This window comes from Meleagris gallopavo, chromosome 12 (genome assembly GCF_905368555.1).
Source record: "Meleagris gallopavo chromosome 12, MGAL_WU_HG_1.1, whole genome shotgun sequence".
NCBI lineage: Eukaryota > Metazoa > Chordata > Aves > Galliformes > Phasianidae > Meleagris > Meleagris gallopavo.
Genome location: NC_139415.1, coordinates 4,286,485 through 4,309,308, shown reverse-complemented (window position 1 = coordinate 4,309,308; position 22,824 = coordinate 4,286,485). Strand labels below are relative to the sequence as shown.

At 37.5% G+C, this 22,824-nt stretch overlaps 1 protein-coding gene across 4 annotated transcripts in view; it reads right to left on the bottom strand.

The window, feature by feature from the left end:
• RORA (RAR related orphan receptor A) overlaps positions 1-22,824 on the bottom strand; it is a 351,059-nt gene that overhangs the window by 90,351 nt on the left and 237,884 nt on the right. For all 4 annotated transcript variants that reach the window (XM_085234217.1, XM_085234214.1, XM_085234218.1 and 1 more), the window contains one exon: positions 17,465-17,494. In XM_085234217.1, the coding sequence (XP_085090343.1) occupies positions 17,465-17,494 (30 nt within the window). The remainder of the gene's footprint in view (positions 1-17,464; positions 17,495-22,824) is intronic.

The window sequence follows — 22,824 nt, the reverse complement described above, 5'->3', positions numbered from 1 at the left end:
TTCAAAATGCATAGAAACTAGGGAGGAAAAAAAAAAAAAAAAAAAGATATTCTTGCAAATACAAGGTAAAATCCTCAAGAAAATAATGCAATAGTGAGCTAAGAATTAAAGAGAACATTCGAGCAGGAGATGCAGACTGGCTGTGATGGCACAGACTGATGTTCTCTCTCAGATCAGCAGCACTGACCAGTATCGCAATCCTCAGTTCCTGCTTGCAGGATAGCTTCTGAGCTGGTTTAACAGGAACCACTCCCTAATCTATATCAGAAAAAAAAGATATCTCTCAGAGTTGCTGACCAGGACTAATTGTGCTGCTTCTGCCAAAAGGAGACTACGGCACATTCACATCAAGTATTGCATCCAATGCCACAGATGGGAGCTGGAAAAGGACTTGTATCATCTCAGTTTCTGTCTTGGATCTCCCTCTATAGACTGGAGTACTTCTATGCCTTGTGCAGATTCTGAGACATTTAGAACTGCAAACTACTTGGCTCTGGTGGTGATGAGGGGAAACTCCTGTTGTGACTATGATGACAAATGGACAGATTCCACTCAGAATCTGGCACTGGTCCTTATTTCGATGAACCTCAACAAACATGATCCTAAAGGACAGACTGATCCCTGCTGGCAAATATGCCTCTTTTGAGACACCATGGCTTGCAGAATGTAAGGAAAGGGTACATTTCTGCACACTGAGGTCATGCGTGGAAAACTCTGCAAACAGTCACCGACAGTAATAACAGCCAGGCTGATACCAAGATGGATCAGGTTACTTCAAAATGACTTTTGTTTATACTTAGACTTTTTTTTTTTTCAGTAAACAGCGCTACGTCTTTTAAATTAAACCTTTAAATTGTTAGAAGTATGAGTTAGAATTTCAATTTAAACATCAAGTGGGGGCTACCTGAGCCTTGTACAATGAGCACTCACCTAACCATTGCCTCCCATATCAGAAACATGCCAAACCAGTCTCAACATGGGCTGTTACACTACTGTTAGCAGCTGAGCACTGTGTGCTGATCAGGAAAGAAAGATAAAGTGCTAGATGAAAATCTCTCTGAAAAGTCTTGGCAGCAAGTTACATTATTAGTGCTCCAGTCTTGATTATCCTCTCTTTTACCTATAATTGCATCATCATAATTCATTATTATTATTTTTACAGATTTTATTTTCAAATTACATTCCCTTTAGATTGTATTTTGGAAACAGCAATCATCCAGTAAAGAACAGAAAAGGGCACAATTCAGACCCAGGTTCTTGTCCTTCTGCCACACTGTATTTGCATCACCGTAGGGAAGGCAGAGCACCTCTCTAACAAACCTCCTACTGGATGAAAAACCATGGCATACCTACACATACTTGAGTGCAGCTAGAAGAAGTACACATTTGCATTGTCTTTTAGGAAGAGTCTGACAGATTTGAGCTGATCCAATGAGTGGTTTACAACGCTTGTTGTTTATAAGCAAAGCTGGGACTTTTTCCAGAAATAAATGCAGCTGGGGCAGGTAATTGTTAATGTCATTCAAATTCAACCAGAAGCACTAATTCTCTACAACCTACAAAAAAAACAAGCACAGAACTATTTGACCGACTGGCTACAGGCTGCCATATGCCACAGTGGTTGATATGATAACCTACAAAAACAATATGAAAAAGAATAACAATAGTAGAAGTAACAAGTGTATCTTTCACAGATACATCAGTGTATGCTAATACGAAAGCGTAGCTGGGAACTGATTCTCAGTCACTGGCAGTGCCTAACCAAGGTGCACTTGTTTTTTGTTTCTACCCAGCATTTTTAAACATCACCTTCGTAATTCTAACAATAACATTCTGTAAAAGCTTTTTGCCTAAACGCTTTGAACTTTATTTACCACCTCCCTCCTCAAGTGTCAAAGTATATTGAATACAAAATGAATTACGGGCTCTTTTCCTGAGGATTACGTGGTAGGTGGTTAAAAGAGATTCAGAAACACTGCACTAAGGAGTTAATAACTTAATAATACCGTGGTTAAATTTCTATTACATGAATAATCTTAATATTTCAGTGCATTTGTGTCAAGGAAGGATGGGCCGCTGTAGAGGGGACAATAGGAGTATTCCCTGGGTTGTAGCCAGCTCATAATTCATAGAGTAGTATTATCAGCCAAAGTTAATTTTTTTTGATTAATCATCTGCCAGAGCCAGAGAGTTTGAGGCTAATTGTTCCATTCTTGACTGCAGAATGAATTAGAGAAAAATGTGCAGTCCTAAGCCAGGAAGGGAAAACACAAAGCAAAACCAAGAGCACATAATGAATGGTTCGGGTTTGTTAGGTACTCTGCTCTTCTGTTCACAGAGATGTGGTGAAAATGGCTCTGAGGAACAGGATGCATAGCAGATAGATAACAAAATCCTATGCCACGTGCTCATAGGTGACAAGACTCACGTTGGACTGCTTGGGTCATGGAACAATTGGTATGAACAAGGAGAGAGAGCAGGGCAGCATCACATGAGAAGGTGAACTCAGATTTAAGACATAACTGAGGTGGCAGCTGACTGAGGAATGATGAATGGGCAACAATATAAAACAGACACCTTTCATTAGTGGTGGAGGAAAACTACTGCTTAAAAGGATGTTACAAAGCAGTTCTGCTGGCTGTGTCCTATGCCAGCAATGTAAATTAAAAGGTCTGTTTGTATTGACTTGTGTAAGTAAAGAGCTAAAAAACAATGCTGTTGATTGCAACAGCCACTATTTCCAGCTAAATCATCAACTTTCCTGATTTTTTTTTAAATTCTTTAAAAAATATTTTTAAACAACAACAAAAAATTAAAAATGTGAATGTGGAGAGAAAAAATCATAGATTACCACTTCTGTACACAAGCCACCATAGGGTCATTGTCTATGACTCCCTCTTATTCAAACTAATAACAACACATCTATGAAACAGCATGGAAAAACAAGATGAAAGCCAGATAAATATAGCATACTGAAATTCTGAGTAAAAATGATGCATACTCTGCTTGAGTCTCTCCTTTCCATTAAGAAAGAAGACTTGGAGAAAAAGGAAACACAAACCTAGAAACACTGACCAGAGCCAACAAATAGAACAAATTAGGACAGAAAATGGATAGATTAAATCTTTAGAAGAAATGCCAAAGTTATGATGACCCAAATGTAAATGTAGCTAGAGTCTAATGCTTTTGGATACTTTCAGGGTGAAGAAAACAAGAGTGACTGCAGAGAAATAGCTGGCACTGAAACAGAACAACAGTGACTTTGAGAAAAAATGTGCTCTCCCAGAACCTGCAAAGATTCTGGAGGCTCATTTTTAGGTAACACTATAAAAAAAGAAAGGTAGGAACGTGCTTGTTGTAGCTCACAACAAACAGGCAGAAGGACAAAGGCACTAGAGATAGCTGAGCTATTCCAATAGACAATTGAGGAACTACTCATACACTCTCGCAGATCCTGGCAGCAAAGGCCAATCCCTGTATTCAAATATGAATGAAAATGCTATCTTGTAGGAGCTAATTATCACAGCCTTTTTACAAGTTACTCAGACAAGCAACACATTGCCAACACTGCAACAAACAGCATCAAGTTAGCATTTACTAGGGCTCATTTTGAAGTGAAGACAGAGCTTTACCACAGTACAAAAAAGAACAGACTTTGAATGAATAGACTGTTATATACATAGATAATGGCAAGGAAAAGGTCCTGTCTGCACACCTGCAAAGGAGTTGGTTCTGTGCAGAAAGCCTTTCTTTCTAGAACCTCTCCCTATGTTCCTCTTCTCTTATTGGATCTCTGTGCTATGCGCAATGAAACAACACACCACGATGAGCAAGCAAAGGAGGCTTTGGGCCTGAAATGCAAAGGAGGCTTTGGGCCTGAAATACATACAAAAATAACATGGAATAGCATTATAAGCTGCATTTCAGTGACCATTTTAACCATATGCTGGGCACACAATATCTTCTCTCCCTGCTGCTTCAAGAAATATTTTATGCACATCTGGTAGTAATTCCAGAATCTCTCCTACATACATGCAGTTTTATACTGCATGTAACTATACAACAGAAACAATAACAAAAAACAAACAAACAAACAAAAAAAACCAAACAGAATGACTTTGCTTTATGAGTTTAAATTGTTCCTTAATAAGGAGAAAGAACAATCTTGAACCAACAGTTTAGTCTGAGCAGGGGCAATGTTAAAAGTTTATGCCTTAGCAGTTATTATCCAGCGTAATGAAGGAATGCTTCACATTTATAGACAACCACATCCTTGTACTAATCTATTCACCTTACAGTGTGCCTGCATGTATGGTAGCTTAGGGAGAAATGAAGGCATCAGGTGTTCCAGTGACGTGAATGAAATGGGCAGCAGCCATGGAGAACATTTCAGAAAGAAAGTGAAAAGATGGAGAAAGCAAGGAGATTTGCCACAAGCAACGCAGCGGTGCTGGTACTGCAAATACATTCAGAAAAATTACACTTCTAGCTTTTCAGTGTGCACCTCCAATAGTATTTTGCTTCAGATCAGGAGTGTGCTTTCGAAGGAACTCTCCCCATCACTGCTCTGTTTTGGTTTGCATCATGAAGTGGCCTTAGATCACATGAATGTGACTCCTTTCAGATGAAACTAAACTGAAAGATGCGCTTCCAGACCATGTGTAATTCACTCCAACTGCACTGAGCTTCATGGGATTAGACTAGAGCTACTCTAAAACAATCAAAAACACATATGAAATAGATGTTAGGTACTCTCTCAACTGCTCTGCCCTATAGATCTGTTCCCTTTGATCTACACCACTCGCTAAAGTAGGTGTGCCTTTAGTTCCAGACTGCTGCCTTTACTCTTGGTCTATCCCATGTTCAGCTAGGAATATCATAAATACATACTGAGTAGTTAGCACAGACTGTATCAATGTGAATCAGAAGGGATATTGCTAAATCTTCAGCAAATCTCCCTCTGACTGTGGGGAAAAACACAAAAGAAAATTGTTCTGCTACTAGATGGTGAAAGATCACAGTACAAAAACAGTATAAAGCAGTACACAGTGTTTGACATCATGGCTCAGCACCACCTATACAGTTTTCATCCTTTAAAATTAAATGACAGCTTCATACTAATGCAATGGTACTGTCAGGAAGTGCAACAACTACAACATAACTTAGTGCAACACTAAAAAAATATTGGCAATTGCAGCAGAATTATAGCCAGTCTCAGCATATCCACTATGTGTAGCAGTAAGATGAAATGAAAAATGACTTATGCAAATGCCTATAAACATTCACCACCTTTTTCAGATATTCAAACACCCATTTCAGTCACCTAAACCTGAAAGAGATAAATTCACTGCCTGCTTTGTGTTTATGTGCAACAATAAATAACCAGCATGTGCCCCGAGGACTGGGATTTCATGAATCATTAAGCTTGTCACCAGGTTTATGTCTGCCATTAACTACAGTTTGAGCTCCTAGAAGAGAATGTAAGGACAGAATTCGGAAAGTGAAGTGTGAGTGCTGCTTATGAAAGAATGAGGTTTTGCAATCTGATCTACAAAGCTCACATGGTCCTACAGATACTCCAGCAGTCATGAAGGCTCAGCTGGTAACTGGGTTCTCACAGCTCCACGTGACACTTCAGAGAAGAACAAGGGTGGATAAGTTACCCTCAGAGAGTGTTTGAAAGATGAGCAGCTGCTACACAAAAACTCTGTAAGAAACTTTGAGCATCCATCCATGCTGCTTTGAGTCAAGTGCTACATCTTCTTCCAACAAGAAGTTGCCTATGGTTTTGCAGCACAGAAGAGACAACCACAGAACAAAGTCTCAGAGATGCACAGAGACATTTCCTGGACGATGTGAAAACTAGATTTGAATCCCATCCATTAGGGTTGGAAACAAAACAGTTAATTCCATTGTGAAACCTGAACCTTACAGCACCAGCAACATATGAAAGGGGTCTCTTCACTCATAAGAAAAGGAAATACAGTTGAAGTGTGCATATTAAATAGTATATTTTCCTTACAGAAATAATAAACTACTCTGCTATCTTTTCCTTATTATTTGCATAATCTAATAAGGTGATAAATGCAATAGTACTTAGTCCTGCAGATTATTCCCGAAAATTTTCACTACAGAGAACGAGCCATTTCTAATTAAGACATGTTCAGTTAAAGCACGATATGACCACCAACTGTTTAAACTACAGAACATAGCGTAGCTTTATAGAAGAACTGATTATATGGATGAACCACAGGTCATTCAGCACGCCCTCACACACTGACAAGGGCTTTGCTGCTGTAACGTTACCCAGAAGGCTCTGTCTTCCAGAAGCCATACTGCTTTGAAAGTAGTTTTTCAGCCTGTTACAAAGTGATCCACGGACCTGCAGTTACAACTCCCAGACCATTGGCAATGCCAAAGCCCTTGCTGTAGCTCTTAGGATCAGTCAGCTCCAGAAGCCTAGAGGGTGCGAAGCCATCGTTCTCAGGTTTCTTGCTTTTGAAAGTAATTTCTGTAATGCATGAGCTGAGTGGTAAAGTGAAATGTGCAAAGACAGTTCAAGCTCCACCAGCAATCCTGATATTTATAGTCAGCCCTTAGTAAGCAAAAATGACTCCACGACTCCGGCACGGAAGCTACCTCTTTATCTGCTGAAATATTTGAGGATACTCAGACTGAGAGTTCCTATTATCTTAATACAAGCCTCCTAAACAAACACTCCTAAATTCCTGCCACCTGCTAATTGACAAGAGCCTAATTTCTCCTCCTCCATGTGTGATACTCCAGACCTTTTCATGTCTGAACATACACGATCTGACAGTCTTATGCTTGCATCATAAAACACTGACACAGCGAATGTGCCAATTCGAAGATGCCTGCCATGAAAACATAAACTGTTTGCCATTTAATAAGTGTGTGTTTTCATAGAAATACAATGTGTTATAGATGGATTGTTTCCATGAAAACACATGCTTAGAAATGAAATGGAGATATTTCCTCAACACTGAGCACAGTCATCTGAAAAATACATGCTAAAAAACAAATGGTTTAGGATTCACAATGTATATTAAATAAGTGATGGACGGTCAACATAACAACTAATAGAATTGATTTTATTATTCAAGAGCTTGAGATACAGGATGTTTTTGGAAATTTATTTAAAAGCACCAGAGGACATGAGTGATGCATTTGATATTAAAAGAGAAAGCTAACACAATAAGGTGGTTTGGGAGAACTGCATTACCTTATTGAGAAACAGAATGATAAGATCTATTTTCTTTCCTGACTGAAATTAATTCCTGTACAACCGAGCAGCAAACCACCAGGCATATTTTGGTTATAAAGAAGCAGCCGTAACACTTGGCAATCAACAGAACAAACAGGATCTTCTGTCTCTAAAACCAAAAGTTTTTCTACTGACTCAAAAAAATACACTATTTTTCTTCTTTTTTCAACATCACACTCCCTATCCTTGGTGATTTCTTTTCTCAGATGGAAAAAGTCTTGTGAGGAAAATCGGGAATACAGCAGCAAATGAAGATGGAAACTGAAGCCTTCAAAGAAAATAGATGTTTTTATGAATGTGACATGTTTAGAGAATGGACAGTATCAGACTTGAAATTGTAGTTGCTTTTACATGGAGATTCCTAAACAGTGCATCTTAAAAGTGTGCTTTGTGTTTGTTCGGTGTTGTTTTTTTTCAAAAGAGACAAAGAACTTCTGCTCTGATCTTGCTCCAGCTAGTGCATCTTAGCTTGATGCATATAGGGTAGCAGTGTGATGAATCATGACTCCACTAAAAGAAAAATGTAGTTTAAGAGCTTTAATGGATCAATTAGAAAATCTGCCACCCCTCAGTTCCCGTTGTCATTCCTTTATCCGCAATTTTGTCCCCAAGTACTTCAGCTGGAGCTTGTGTCTCTTCTTACCTAGTAGGTGCCAATACATCATGTCTGCACACTGCACTTTTATCAACAATAACTCAATTATTTACTGTTTATTTTTGCCTTTCCTTTCCTTTTACTTCTTTCTCTCTCAAGTTCTAAGAGTAACAGAAAAAATAAAATAAATCTAATCTCGAAACTATTTGGAAGTAAATGCATAACAACATAGAAGACATTAAAGGAGATATCCATTAAAATGTGTTCAGTGGTCCCAGACTGAAAAACATTTGAAGCTAAAAGAAGAAAAGACTAGCTTGCTCTAAAACTATTTAAATAGTCAATTAAGAACTGGATTTATTATACAGCCATGAACTAACCTAATAAAGGGAATGGCTATTTTTGGGTATGCCACTCAGAACTAGCATACTGAATTAATCTTTTTTTTCTTCTTCTTTTTAATGACAAGTGCCTAGGAAAAAGATTTTGGGTGGAGATTAGCAAAAAAAGACAAGAGAGAGAGTAGAATGATATTGGTTTTAAAAACTTTTGTAAAGGATATTAAAATCTCTCAACAACTGCCCAAATCCCACCAGCAGAAGCAGTCCATGTCAAACTAATACTCGTTCAAATTACAGCTGCTGAACAGACCTTTTGGTCACCAAAAGAGCACTACGAAGTACGAATCTGTTGAGAGGTATCACGGAGCTTTACTGTACAAGTATCACTAATTCTGCATATACAAGTCAGATCTGGCACTTGAGATTTAATGGACAACCTAAGTCTGTCCATGTGATGTTAGAATTAAATGTGTAGATAATCTTCTGTTGCTTACCTTGCATATACAGTAAAATGTCAATCACATTCATGTGCTCAATTTTGAGATTTCAAGATAGGGAAGTCAATACCTTCAATCACAAAAATAAGTAGCTAGATAAAAGCCTTCTTAGCTTGACAGTACCAGTTTGGACTGCAACCTATCCAGATTTAACAGTAGAGTGAGGCAAGCAGTCTATTTGCCAGAAAACCTGACAGGCTCCTATAACCTCAACTGACTACCAAGCAACTCACCTTGTGACAGTAAAAAGTAGCAAATTATTATGCAGTAAGGGCAATTTTCATGGGAAGCTGAGATTGCCAGGTATCAGTTTCACAGAGAATATTACTAAGTTTGCAAACTGTGTTCCCAGGTCAAGGTTCTCTTTGTCTCTTTTCTAAGGTCCCCCTTGTTAGAAATGGCTGGGGATTTTCTGGTGACATTGTTCATTTTGAAATATGAGCTTGTCAAAGATGAAATATTCTACAGGAAAGTACATTACTGCTTCATCAAGGACAGGATTTCATATCAAAACCAACTTTCAAAACAGCTGACAGTAAAGTGGTGAAGTCATCCGAAGAGGGCATGGGAATGTAAGGTCCACCTCCTAGTTTCTAGCCCAGGTATTATAGTCAAGTTCCCACCATCTCATGTGTACTACTCACTATACTCATCCTGCTAATTAGATTCTTCTTTTTTTTTTTTTTTTTTCCTCTCCCAATCTTCCTCCTGGAAACTGCTGAGAAAAACTGAAAGTATATCAATGAAATATCTGAAATATCTTCTGAAGTATCAAAACCTCTGTTCAACAGGAAAACTACTTTCAATCCTTCAAACTTTAGTACTCTGTCTTCAAACAGTATGTAAAATCATCTTTTTGGATGACCACTCTATTTCTACTTTTATTTCAAGGACCGTAACTCTGGAATAAGTTAGCAGTGGAAAGAGGAAAAAGGAAAAGGGGTCAAGGTGAAATAAATGTTAAAAGAGTTTGAACAGGAAACTTGCCTTATCTGTAAAAGCGGTCTTTGCAGCCAGCAGATATCACACCTATCTATCAGTTAGGTAACAGTAACAAAGATAAGCAAACAGTCTCTTCAGACAAACATTGGTGGGAAGGATGGTTATCAACTGATGACTCTATCTAAAAGGAAATCACTAAATGGCTTTGGTAACATACTGGCGTTCTGAAACCAGAGGTTTCCCTACCTATGTTGCAAAGAGATTAAAATAAAGCCTAATTTGATTTTCTAGAAAACTTTAAACATACCACCCCGTCGTGTATTGGCTTTTGAAGTCAGTGGTAAATACCTCAAGAAAAGAGAGGAAATATGCTCTGAGGGTGTGTCTAGTCTGTTGTTCAGCAGGTCGTATTCTTACAGCCTGCTGCAACTGACAGCTTATGTTATCTTCCAGCAAGAAGCCATCATACAATGGAAGCTATGTTAGGCAGCAAAAAGATCTCAAAACAACATTAGTCCTGCAACACAGACATCATCCTGTTTGTTGAGGATTTATGTTTAGTTAACACTTCATATCTTTAACTGCTTTTATATATATATATATATATATGCATATACACATGCGCAATAATTTAGTGAAGATTAATTTCCATTTCTATTCAAGTCAGAGTTTTTACCAATAATGGCAGCTACCAATAGTAATAAGTTAAAGACAGGAAGTCTACTGAAGTCCCAGTTTCAATCCTTTGGGATCCTAGTTTCTGTTTAGGTGAGCTCTACTCATCTAGTGAAGCAAACAGTGAACCCCAAATCAGGAAACTGAGTAATTCTAGGCATGGTGACTGCACAGAGGTTCAAGACCAAATCTAGATTCTGCAACTCTAGTGTCTTAAATAGCAAGCAATAAAGTACCAAAAGATATTCACACTAAGACTGAAAGAAGTTTGGATTAGAGGATGTAATCCTGATAAATTCCCCCTCTTTCTGTGTCTATCTATGAGTTATAGAATAGACTGAAGCAAAAACTAATGTCAACAATGCCTATTTCAATATGTGCACAAATAACCACATCTGTATTTGAAAAATCACACATTTTAACAATGTTTTCATAGTGTACATACAGTTGATTGAATGGAAATCATTATGGCATTATAGAAAAATTATGTGTTGTATCTTGAAACAGCTGTATTTCTTCTGCTGCTTTAAATTAAAATACAGCTATGAAAACACAACAAGAAATTCAGCAACTCCTCTACACTAACATAACACAAGGCACCCCATTTTCTGAAACTAGTCTTTTAGTTAATTGAACAATTCTGCATATGCAGTTTATGATCATAGGTAAGGTTAGCAGGTAACTGTTGCCCCAGTTCCCATGCAAATTACCAGTGAAAATAAAGCTGGCATTTATGTTCCCTGAGACTTGTCCTGAGGTGTCTGTCACTACATTTTGATCTATTACTCAATTATTATAAAACCCCCAAATTACCCGCGATACTACTGAACTATAAGTTATCTTAGGATGCTATTCAATGTCAGGCTAATCCGTTTCCATTTGTACTTTTCAACTGCAGTCTTAGTTCCTCAAACTGACCCATGTTGCCCTTTGATATTTTTTTGTCCTCTTTAGGCAAGTAGGAACTACTTCATTTTCTTAATTACAATATATTTTTCTTAAATAAGAGATTTACATAGTATCATCATTTGGTCATAAAAGTAGGAATGAGCTGTAAGTTACAGTAACTGATCTGCCATAAAGAGCTGCCTTATGTGTTGTTTGCATAAAAATTTATCCGTGATTAGGGTGAATATTTAAATAATTCCAGGTTGAACATCTCAGAGAAAGGTCGCAAGACCTTCACAATATCTTTACAGTTCTTAAAAGGTTAAACATTACTGTACATTAAAAAATTTTTTTCAGGTTTCAACAGTTGTTTCAGAATGGCAATTGAAAAAATCTAGCAATGCATGTCAACTAAATGAGTCTATTAGGAATGATGGAATCAGTCACTGCTTTCAAAATTCAGATAATAAAATGTGCTTTTTTGGGATCGGATATCAACCTTGGAGAAGCCCGCATGACAGTTTGCTTTAGAATCATTAAAATTCAGCCTTACTACAACAAAAATGTAGTATTGTGTTATAAGAAACAATGTCATGAAGTGAAATGACTGAGCAGAAATTTCTAAAGACGGGTTCTTCTCAATATGTTAAAAAAAGGCAGCAATGCTGTTGTCCACAGAAATAAGGCAGCTACATACTTTGGGAGGAAGCCTTTGACTTTTGATCTTTGAACAAACTAGACACTTTATAGTAGTTCAAAACTAAAGGCCTTGCTGCATTTGGTGACAATCCATTCACAGAAACAGAGACTTCCCTTTTGCAAAGGTTATGATGACTTCAAGAAAGATTTGACAGAGCCTTGCACCGAATCTGGTCCCACATCAATGAAATGAGAGGGAGCGTTCTCTAGCTTCAGTAGAAATTGAATCAACCTTTGGAGAACAAAGTTTAGTGAGTGCAATTATATCCTAGGAAACTATTGCTAAGTATGTGCTCAGAAGGCTTCGAGCCTTCCTATGTGTGTATATTTAGAGCTACCTAGACTCAGGCGGTTCTAAGTCAAACTATGTCACAGTGTACTTTGTTCAGCCTCTGAGATTCATGTATTAAAGAAGAAAGCTGTGAGCAGCCACCATCCTGGTTTGTTTTCACAGTAGTTGTACGGCAAAAACATCCAGAATGCAAAAGCAGATTTGGAAGAAAAAGGCAACATTTGTTCTTTATCAGGTACAAAAGTCAATGATGTGGTGATTTGTGTGACAGCAAATAAAACAGATGATTGAAGCTGAGGGCACTCAAACTTTTTATATTTGTAGAAGTGACTTCAAAATTGAATTAAGGGTAAAATATCTAGCTGATTATGAAGAGGTTTTATTTGGCTCATAGGAAAAAAAAAAATCAAGTATAGCAGTAGTTCAGTAAAAGTTTTGAACGAGAGAAAAGCCCTAGATAGTTGTCTTAGGCTTCTTCAGCAGGGCAAACAGTGCTTCAAGGACAAGTAGGAAAGTAGCTGCTATTTGAGGCAACTTCATTATAAAATCATTTTTAATAAGCTATCTGAGCAAAGAGAGGGAGTGCTCTTGCAGAGAAGCCCCCAAGGGAACTTAAGGCTGCCCAGTAAAGTTATTAGGAGGTTACACACAGGGGACCAAACAGCTATTTTATTGGCCTCAGGGGACAGGGTTTAGTTTTCACCTGTTCTCTTTAGGCCTTGGTGCTAACAGCAGATCCTGTTAACTATCAATATTCTGCAGGCTCCCATCTTGTGAGGAAAAGCAGCATTTACTTACTTCAGCTGGGACTCAAAGCACATTACATGAAATAGACAGTACAACTCATGTAGTAATTATAAATCAGATCAGAAAAAAAAAAAATCAAAAAATTTCCCTATAATGCAATTAAGCAGAATAATCAACATGCCTCAAGAAATCTTTAGCAGTGAGACTCATGGCCGTGTACATGTACTGAGGAAAATAAAGCTAAACTGAAATTCGGATCTTGGGTTCAATTAAGCTGTAAAACCTTAATACGTTTGTAGAATTTTGGAGAAAAACAGTCCTAGGATATATGTAAGTCTCAAAAGCTGAAGTTCTGTCTCCCTTCCTAAAACATCCTCTCAGTTGCTAAGAAAAGAACACTGCTTCTTAAAAACTGTTCAGAGCCAGAAATAAGAAGGACTTGTTTTAGGAATGGATCTCTGCTCAGGATAGTATTACGAGGAAGTCTATGCCTGAAGAACAAGGCACTGTCTGTTTCTGGGCTAGTTGTGGTGCAGCCGCATCGAAAATAAAGCCAAAACAGCCAAATTTATCTCCCTATGTTTTAATCAAACCTTTCAGCTGCAGTGTAAGCTTGAAAAATGAATTGAGCACTTACTCTGAATTTCAGTCTCATTGAAGTAAAAAAAGTTCCATGATCAGTGAGGTCAATCCTTACCACAAAGGCATAAGAACCACCAATTGCGTTAAATTTTATTGAAAAGTGACCTGGTTCAGGTGCAGAAACTGAGCTGGTTGGCTGCTGATCCCTAGGACTGCCAAAAGAAGCATGCTCTTCCACTCTGAATGATAACACCTTAGTCTAAGTGGTGAAGTAGGTCATTGTCAAAAAATTTTAGTCGAAGCTTACAAAGGGCAACCTCACACACTGCATGTAGAAGCAGTTTGCAGGTGTACTCAAACTGAAGAAGATAATCCCAGCAAGTTGTCCCTAATTCGAAGTAGTGCGTCAGCGCAGGTGAGAGCACTCCAGTTAGGTCCTCACTCATGCTCTGCCCACAACAGTACCACTAGGAGCTGAGCTCCTAACTCTTTTTTGCTGCAGAACATTGTACCAATCTAAGAGCTTCCTCCAGTGGACTGCAGGAGCTCTAGAATGGCCTTATGGACGCAGAAAGAAAATAGTGTGAAACGAAGGACAGCAAAATCAACGTGTACTTTTTTATTTTTTTTTTTACTTAAAAATTCAGGTACACAAGAACTGAATGTGCCTGGACCTTCATACAGATCTGAATCCCAACTATGTAATCAAACTCTTCTGAAGCCTTTGACCATAGTTCACTGAAATTCAAATACTAAGATAAGAAGTTTCCATTACATGAAGAATTCACCACAATATTAGTCTTCTAGGTACATAAGCAAGATGTAAATGCTTTCTCTGTGAGGCAGTCAAGTCAAACACTTCTAAGAAATTCAGTGCCCAGGATATAGAAGAAGTCTGGAGAAGAAGAACATTTATTTATATGATAGTTCTGAGACACAAGTGGTGTGGTAGAGGCCAGCAAACTGATTCTATGAAGTAAGGCAAGATTTTGGTTTAAGATGACAAGTGAAATACTGTATATGGCAGGGATGAGCATAGCTCCAAGCCAGGAGGTACTAAATGCCAGGTGCTCTTCAACCTTTGGTTCCCTGGAATATCATATCTTTATCATCACTGTTACAAAGACACCTGTCTGAATTTGTGAAAAGGCTGAAGCTGTGCATCTGAGTTATATATTTTTTGATTCAAGTCATGAAACACGAGAGGAAGAAGGTCATGTTATGAGTATTAGTTTGAATTAAATGACTGGAAAATAACCTAAGTGTCAGTCATAATCTTTTTCCAATCTAAAGGAAACTGAAAATACCTGAAGTCCCACTTTGTAAGGAAGATGAGATAGGACCTGACCTCTAATATCTGACTTATCCCTTATCTTGTGTGAGAACAGCTAACTTAAATCACTCTGTGAGCCGAAGAAAGAATAACTCTGCAAATAGACAGCAGATAAGAATTTTTACTTCAGAAGTGAAATATCGCATTTTTGGGTGGACAAAATTTATTCTCATTAGCGCTGCTTGAAAGCAGCAGCATTACAGCCCATGTTTAAAAATGGCAGGTTTTGTAGTGCTCAAAAGCTGTTACAGAAAGAATGTGAAGAAGCAGCCAATGAGACAGAATACCTGGATAAAACTTCCATTTGGTGAGCTATATAAACTCAAAAACTCAGACATTAACTTTAATTTTTGCATTTGGTTTTCTTATAAAATTGATTTTTTTTCCCAAGCTATTCCCAAACTGATTTTTGATATCTATTTTTTCTATACAATAATAAACTTTCTCAAAGTAATAAGGAAGAAATTTTTTTTCTGCACAATCTTAAAATGCCAAAGATGCACAACATACATCAATTCCTACTCTATTTGTCATAATGGGAATGTATTTAAAAAAAAACCTTCAATAAGGCTGAATGAATCCCACAGATTCGTTAGCAAATGTAGCCTAGCATTTTCATTATGCCAATTACAGCATATTGATCCTCCTATTTTAATCCTTTCTTAATGCACAAGTTCATCTTCCATTATTAAGTGAATCTTCCCATTCATGCTTCAGCAATTGCATGAAAACTGATTAACAAATTGGGGAGCTACTCTTTGTCAGAATAGCACACAGTTCTCACTTAGCATAGAAGACATTGGGATCCTAGTTTCTGTCTTCAGTAGTGTAAAGGTGTTACATGGTGAACAGTAGCTAATCATCTAACAGAGCTGATGAATACAACTTTTTGTCATAGTAGACCTCAATCACAGCATCCCCTGAGATACATGTGATCCCATTTTATTAGGCTGGCAGACCTTAAGAACATTCCTATGCTCTTCAGGTCTATAGTTACTATTTAGTTTTCCCTATTAAAAAAGTATTGAATATTGGAATTGGCGACGCGACTTTTAGAACAAGTCAGCACGTGGCACTGCTGCACTCAGCTGTAGTTTCAGCTGATTTGCAGGTGGAGTGTTAGACAACACCATGTAGTCATCAGCCTCCATACAAGAGAGGCCCAAGCCTGAGCTAGCACAAATACTGAGTTACTTACCACCTCTAGAGAGGGTGGTCGCTCCAGGCCAGGGTTGAGCTCATGGGCAAGGCTGTGCAAGGAAGCTGTCTGTACAATGCCTGGCCTGCGGATATACAGAGGACTTCAGTCTCCTGTACTGTTCATCTCAGTCAGTATGAGCTCAAATATTCACTAAAAATGTAAGGGTCACATTCTGCTCTCAGATGCCTATCTGTAGCTCTCATTAAGGTGAATGGAAACCACATTTGCATTCACCCAAACAGGAGCTGACCCTAAGAATGCATTAAGCAAGCGAGATCACCTAATCAGAGCACCATCATGCTCTAGAACTTGGTAACAAGTAACATTTGCTTCAAAATTCTTATCAAACAGCTTCTCAGTAAAAGATCTTATACCAAGTAATTGTATTTTGTAAATCTATATGGGGAGATTTCACAAGTGGCAGACGATATCAAGTCAGATTTTATGTTATGTGAACATTTAAAAAACAGGAATGAAATAAGAATGAAATTATTGTAAGATACTTTAAGCCTACAAAACTGCAGTAAAAATATTTTGAATGCAAAATTCTGTTCAATTGCATTGTAAATCTTAGTAAATTTTGTGCCTCCTGTTATGTTAGAAAGCTCTCATAAGACTAGTAGCCTCAGCTTTATCTTGCTGCTATGTGAGAACCTGGGCAAGTATAGTTCCTGCAATAGATTTCCAAAGCTTCATGGTATCCAAAGAATCTCAACATACCTCCTTTAGCTACAAATCGTAACGTTTTCTTGGAATTGTGCTTTTAACTCACAGTAGATAAGAGTTGATCCCCAATAATGACGTCTTTGAAGAGGATTCAGAATAAATGTACATGTAAGTAAATGCACACATCCACATCCGTTTCCAAGTTTGCCATTTATGAGGATTATCTATTTATACGGTTGAGAGCAAAACAATAATCATCTCATTTCCATCAAGAATTCCTTAAAGCACAAGCACAGAATGATTTGCCTTATAGATGAATGCATAGGAAGGGTCAAAAGATTTTCAACTAAATAATTTCTCATTACATGAAACACATTGCATATATAACAGACATAGAAAAATTTAATCGTTCTGATCAACCATGTTTTCCAGATATTTTACTTACCAGGTAATTGTAAGATATACATACTAGAATAAAGAATTCTATTTTTTATCTTCACATCTTTCCGTTCCTGCCCTTTGCCTTAATGCACACACACACACACACACACACACGTATACACACACGCACTGTATATCCAGATAGATGACATTTCAGCGAGGACTGGAACCACCCTAAAGCAGAAAACTTGCCAGCATTTCTAAAATTGAACCTTCCACAGCATGGCCTAAACGTGTACTCCACTCATAAAAGAAGGACAAATCAAAAGATATTACTTACATGTATGAGTCTTCTTTGTTACAGAAATACCTGTAGGGAAGAAATGATACAAATGTTAGCAAAATGACCACGACTTAAATTCTTTTGACATGTATTTCATGGCTATACTGCTTTATTTCAGGCACACAGCTGCCACTACAAAAGAGGAATGAAAATTACAATGATTGTTATGTTAGGGAGAGAAGGATCTCCTTTCTTTGCACTCAGACTTTAATGTTATATTCTCTCCTTACACCCCATTAATGAATGTCTCAGCATGTATCATTTGTATGTGGTTGTTGGCATGCATATCTACACCGTGCTGATGCAAATGGAGGACATTCACAACACTATGGAAGCTTCCTTTTACTTCCCATGGTTAATAATTTTACCACGCTCATGTCAACCAGTACATAACGGTCTACCCAGCCAGAACAGATTTGAGCAGTTCAATTCATTTGCTATGTTATTAAGCTCAGGTAGCTCCCTGACTGCAAGCCGTGGCTTACGCTCATTAAAAACGAGTAGCTCTCCCAATATGAGTATTAATTGCTGTATTTCCAAATATCTCCAAACTGTTAAACATACACTTTCTGAAATAATGGCAACGTCTTTATTCTACATAGGCATGTGGCAGCAATCACCAATGAAGCTCCAGCAACAGTGAAATCTGAGGGACACTTTAAAGAAAGCAACACAATGAACAGTGAGGCAAAATTCATAATACCAAATAAAGATAAAATTAACTCTGCTAAATGTCACTGGAATTCATGCTTGAATACAAACAATATTGTCTCCACTTTAGTAGATAACTGATGCTATACTCAGACTCCGCAGTATTTAAGCTTCTTTTTCCTTGAGGGAAATTTCATGAGAAGTTACTGGAAGTAGAACAAGTATTTGAAATATTTTATTGCCAATTAACACCAGTAATGAAAATTAGGAATCAATCGTTTGTCTTAACTATTTACGAAAGAGGCAGACCTGTATTTCCTCAGCTATCCTCTTTCTCCTTTAACCACCAAAGGCCTTTTGGTTTTGAATGATATATTTCTGTGAGAGTGAGCACTGAAATCTCTTTACACAAGAAAAGCCAAGTCTCCAGGCTCTGGGAAAAGAAGTTCTGAGCAGTTCCTCTGAGTTATTTTGTGAATGGGAGACACTGGTAAGTGATTCACAAAAATGAGACTAAAAGGCCTTGATTATATATGTCTACTGACTTAGATCTGGAAGGTCCCAGCCAAGCCTACACGTTCCTCACACAGAAATATTTGCTCCTGCCCAGCTTCCTTGGTCCTATGACCTAGAGGATGTCTTACTGAATAGGAAATGCGAAGGAAATAGGTTTTTAATACGAACACCATTTGCAAAACTTCCTCTCCAACGCTATTGCTGCTGAATTGATACGTCAGTGCACTTTCAGCATTATGGGAGCCATATGTGTGCTTTTCTCAGAAAATAACGCTTTCTGTAAAATCACTTTGAACAGAAAGTGCTTATGCTGTCACTTCTGATTACTCACAGCCTCTTCACAACGGGATTTGCCTCAGCACAAAACAGACTTAGCTGTATTCGCCGACTGAGGGACTACTTCCCCTGATACAAAACAGCGATGGAAATAGCAGTGCTTATATTTTTTGAGTTAATTCTTTTTTATCTGAGATGAGTGGTGGGTTTTTCCAATCAAATGTTTCCACAATAATTACTGATTACCATCTGATGAGCCTTTCAGCCATTTTATATAGATATCTGTAGATAACCTTTAACAATTGTTAAGAGGCAAGGTTTTTTGTTTGTTTTTTTGTGTGTTGGTTTTTTTTTTTATCGCCTTTACAATTACATAGGTAGGTGCAGTGAAATCAAAGTATTTTTCTCTGAATTGAGTTTTTACAGTGACTGACTGCGACCTGGTGGACCCAGGATAAATGTTGCCAGCAGTTCAACAGGATGAGATTTAATCAGGAATCTAAGCTCATATTAAAATAAGTCTAATTTTTCCTTCTAATTTGTATTTTTAAGAAGCCTTCCCTGTCACATCAGTAACTATGAACAAGTGGAAAATGTGAGCAAAAACATACTGGTCTATCCAAACAGTTGCTCAGGTTGGATGTACTGCAGCTAGAGCTTTAAATATTAAATATGCAATGAATTCCTACATCATTGCACTCTGTTTTAGTTTTAATGCAGGAGGTCTGCTATTCAAAACCTCTAAGAAGTATAATAAACTCCCAGAAATTAATTAAAAAAACAAACACAAACACCAGTCTGAAAGCTACTTCATGTAAGCCAGGGCTGTTGCACAAGCTTTGGCTTTGCTTCCTTCGGTCAGGCTAAATCCCACTTAGATATATGTTTGCATGCCTTTCCTATGAGCTGTATCCCATAAGTCTTATGCAGACAACTCGGTTGTTCTTTTGAAATCAACAAGATCTCTTGAGAAACTAATTCTGGAAGTTCAACACACATCAGTAATTTAGCTCACAAGAACAGGCACAATTAATTCAGACTGCTGTTGCTCCTACATATTTCCGGGAATGGATGAATTTACACAGTTGGAGTGGACATGATCTAATACAATGCTGACAGGCAAAGATGCATTTATTTGTAGTAAGTGGAGTGCAAGTGACCTATTGATTCCTTTAAAAGTGATATGTAATGTAGAATTCCATTTTTTAGCATTTTTCCTACATGCAGCATCATTTCAAAGTACGACATGCTGGAGTAATATGTGAGAACTTGCCCTTATTTAGCACTATCCTAAGCTGCCGACTTTCCATTCCTTTTTTTAACAAATAAAAAAAAACTAAAATAAAGAAAGCAAGAAACAACCCTAACTTCGGTGTTGTTAATACAGCAAGACTTCCTGACTTAACCAACTAGACTTCAAAGTAAAGCAAAGGAAATGTCATGAAAATACCACAATATATCACTGCCATGGTTATCAGTGAGTGAAAGTTTCAGTATTACAGTTATCACAGAATTTATCACTTCAGCAGTGCAATTTGACATTCCAGATAAACACCAAATCTTAAGCAAATTAACTTCTTAGACTTTTCATTGTTGCTCTGCAATGCTCTTTGCAACAGCAATCATTTTTTTTTAATGAAAAGAATTCATAGCACATTCCCTTTCCCCCTCCTGCCAACTACATGTAATTTGCCACGATGGGTGATATTTACAAAAAGAGCTTTCTGTACGCAATGAACTTTGAAAAGAGTATCTAACAACAGAGACAGGATATTCTTTTGCAAGAAGTTAGCCTGACTGACCTTCACTAGCCAGCTTCAAATAGAGATAACAATGTCTTCAAGTACAAAAAGACTCAGATATTTTATACATTACAAGCTATTTCTCACAGTTGCCCATCCAAATAAAGAAACATAATGAAATGCTGCTTACTCTGTGAACTCAGATCCCCGCTGCTGTTGTACAGTTGTCAACTTTCCATATTTCAAGGGGAAAGCATACTTTGATGTACAGAATGATAAACAAAAAGTCCCCTGTCTGGTGGAATATATTACTCTGCAAAATATCAAAGGAGAATATTCTTGAGAGCAATTTTCTTAAAACTCAAGAAAACCCCTCCTCAGAAGTTTGAATGGATAAAGATATGTGACTGACAAAACCAGGAGCTAATCTTCAGGACTTCTGTTGAGCACCGTTTAGAGTTTGCTTAGTTTTTTGTACCCAAGCCCAGGTGATTCTCACTGGTCCAATTGCAGAGTATGGAGTTAAATGATCTGCATGCACGATGCTTTGCTCATGTGAGTGCAAGCATAAACACCAATACTTTTTGCTTACTTCCACCTTCAACCTAAGCCAGCATTATGGCTTTGGTATATTCTGGAACTTAGCCCTTTCATGACAGATTGCAAATCTTCAGGAAAAAAAAAAAAAAAAAGATTAAAATTTTAAACTCTATGTCTCCTGCCTAATGTACTGTGTAAAATCAGAAAGAAAATGTATTACAAGCTTGGATCCCACTGTGTTTCGTCCTGTCACTCCACTTCTTTTTTTACTTTGTCACTACACAAAGCTAGCAATTAAGGTGGGAGATTATATGTAACACCCGGGCACTTGCAGAGAACCTACCAAAGCGGAATAATAGATCTGAGTATATTCAGACAGGAGTTCATTCTTTTAGAAACTCTAATAATGACTCATATTTAAGTCAGTATGGATCTCTGGCTTGGGGGTGCTTTCTGGTCTTTATAGGCAGTGTTTATAGCAACCAAGGTAAAAATAATGTGCATACAAGTATGAGAATACAGGCTAGGTGGATTTAACCGAAGAAAATAATGTTGTAAAACAGAGTCCTTGTCTAGGGCACTGCGTAGGGCTGTTAATGACTATCAGCACGTATTACTGAAAGTGCTTCAAATAATTTTAGCATTTTGATCCAAGAATTGTTAATGGGCATTAATGTTAGTACTACACTCCAAAGAGAAATAAACGATGCGCCAGGGTAGCAAAGAACAAGGGCGGCATATACCAGGCATCAAAGCACTAGGTACCAGAAAACAATGAAAATTATGTAATGAGGGAGGAAAAAAAGCATTATTTTTTCTTTTAAAAATAATTTTGAATAGGATAATTGTAATATATATATTAATAATATTCCAGTTTTCCCCAGATTTTTTTCACAGCTTTTCCTGACTGGCAAAGAGCTCACCATCTGAAATGAGTTTTTCTATAGAGGTTTACATCATGCTTTTGCTATAAAGACCATATGCACCAAAATCCTAGAAATCAAGACTGACCTAAATCTTTCCATCAGTAGTGAAAAACAAAATCTTGATTTTCTAAGATGCACAGCTGTTCCTCATATATAAATACTACTGGAGTATTTCTCAGAACTTTATTTTTGAGATGTTATTCTAGTCCTACTCCAAGAATTACACAATTATTTCAGAATTAGCTACAGAAAAATGTCCACTATTTCTTCAACTTCCTGCCCAAACAGGGATGCAGGAGATTTGACAAAAACAGATTAAAGCCCAAGTTTTCTTTTTTCTCGTTTTTCTTTTTTTTTTTTAATGTATTATCCTATTTTTACCAACAGATGAACTTTTTAGCCCTTGTAGCTGAGACTGCCCTCCTGTTTCTGAGACCGACCTCCTGCATCATCTAAGAATGTCATGACTTCATTTCTCAGCAGATGACAGACTCTCCTACCCAGCAGCCCTTAAAATGACAGCAGCATATCTGAAAACAAATTACTGTAATTCTTTCAAACACTGCAGAGTATTCATAAGAGACAAAACATAACTATCATGAGAGTGATAGTATTGTGATGTACAATTTTAAGTTAAAGAATTCACCAATCCTTTTCAATTTTCCTAAGTCAGTAATGCTTTACAGCCACTGAGCTGACTTCACAT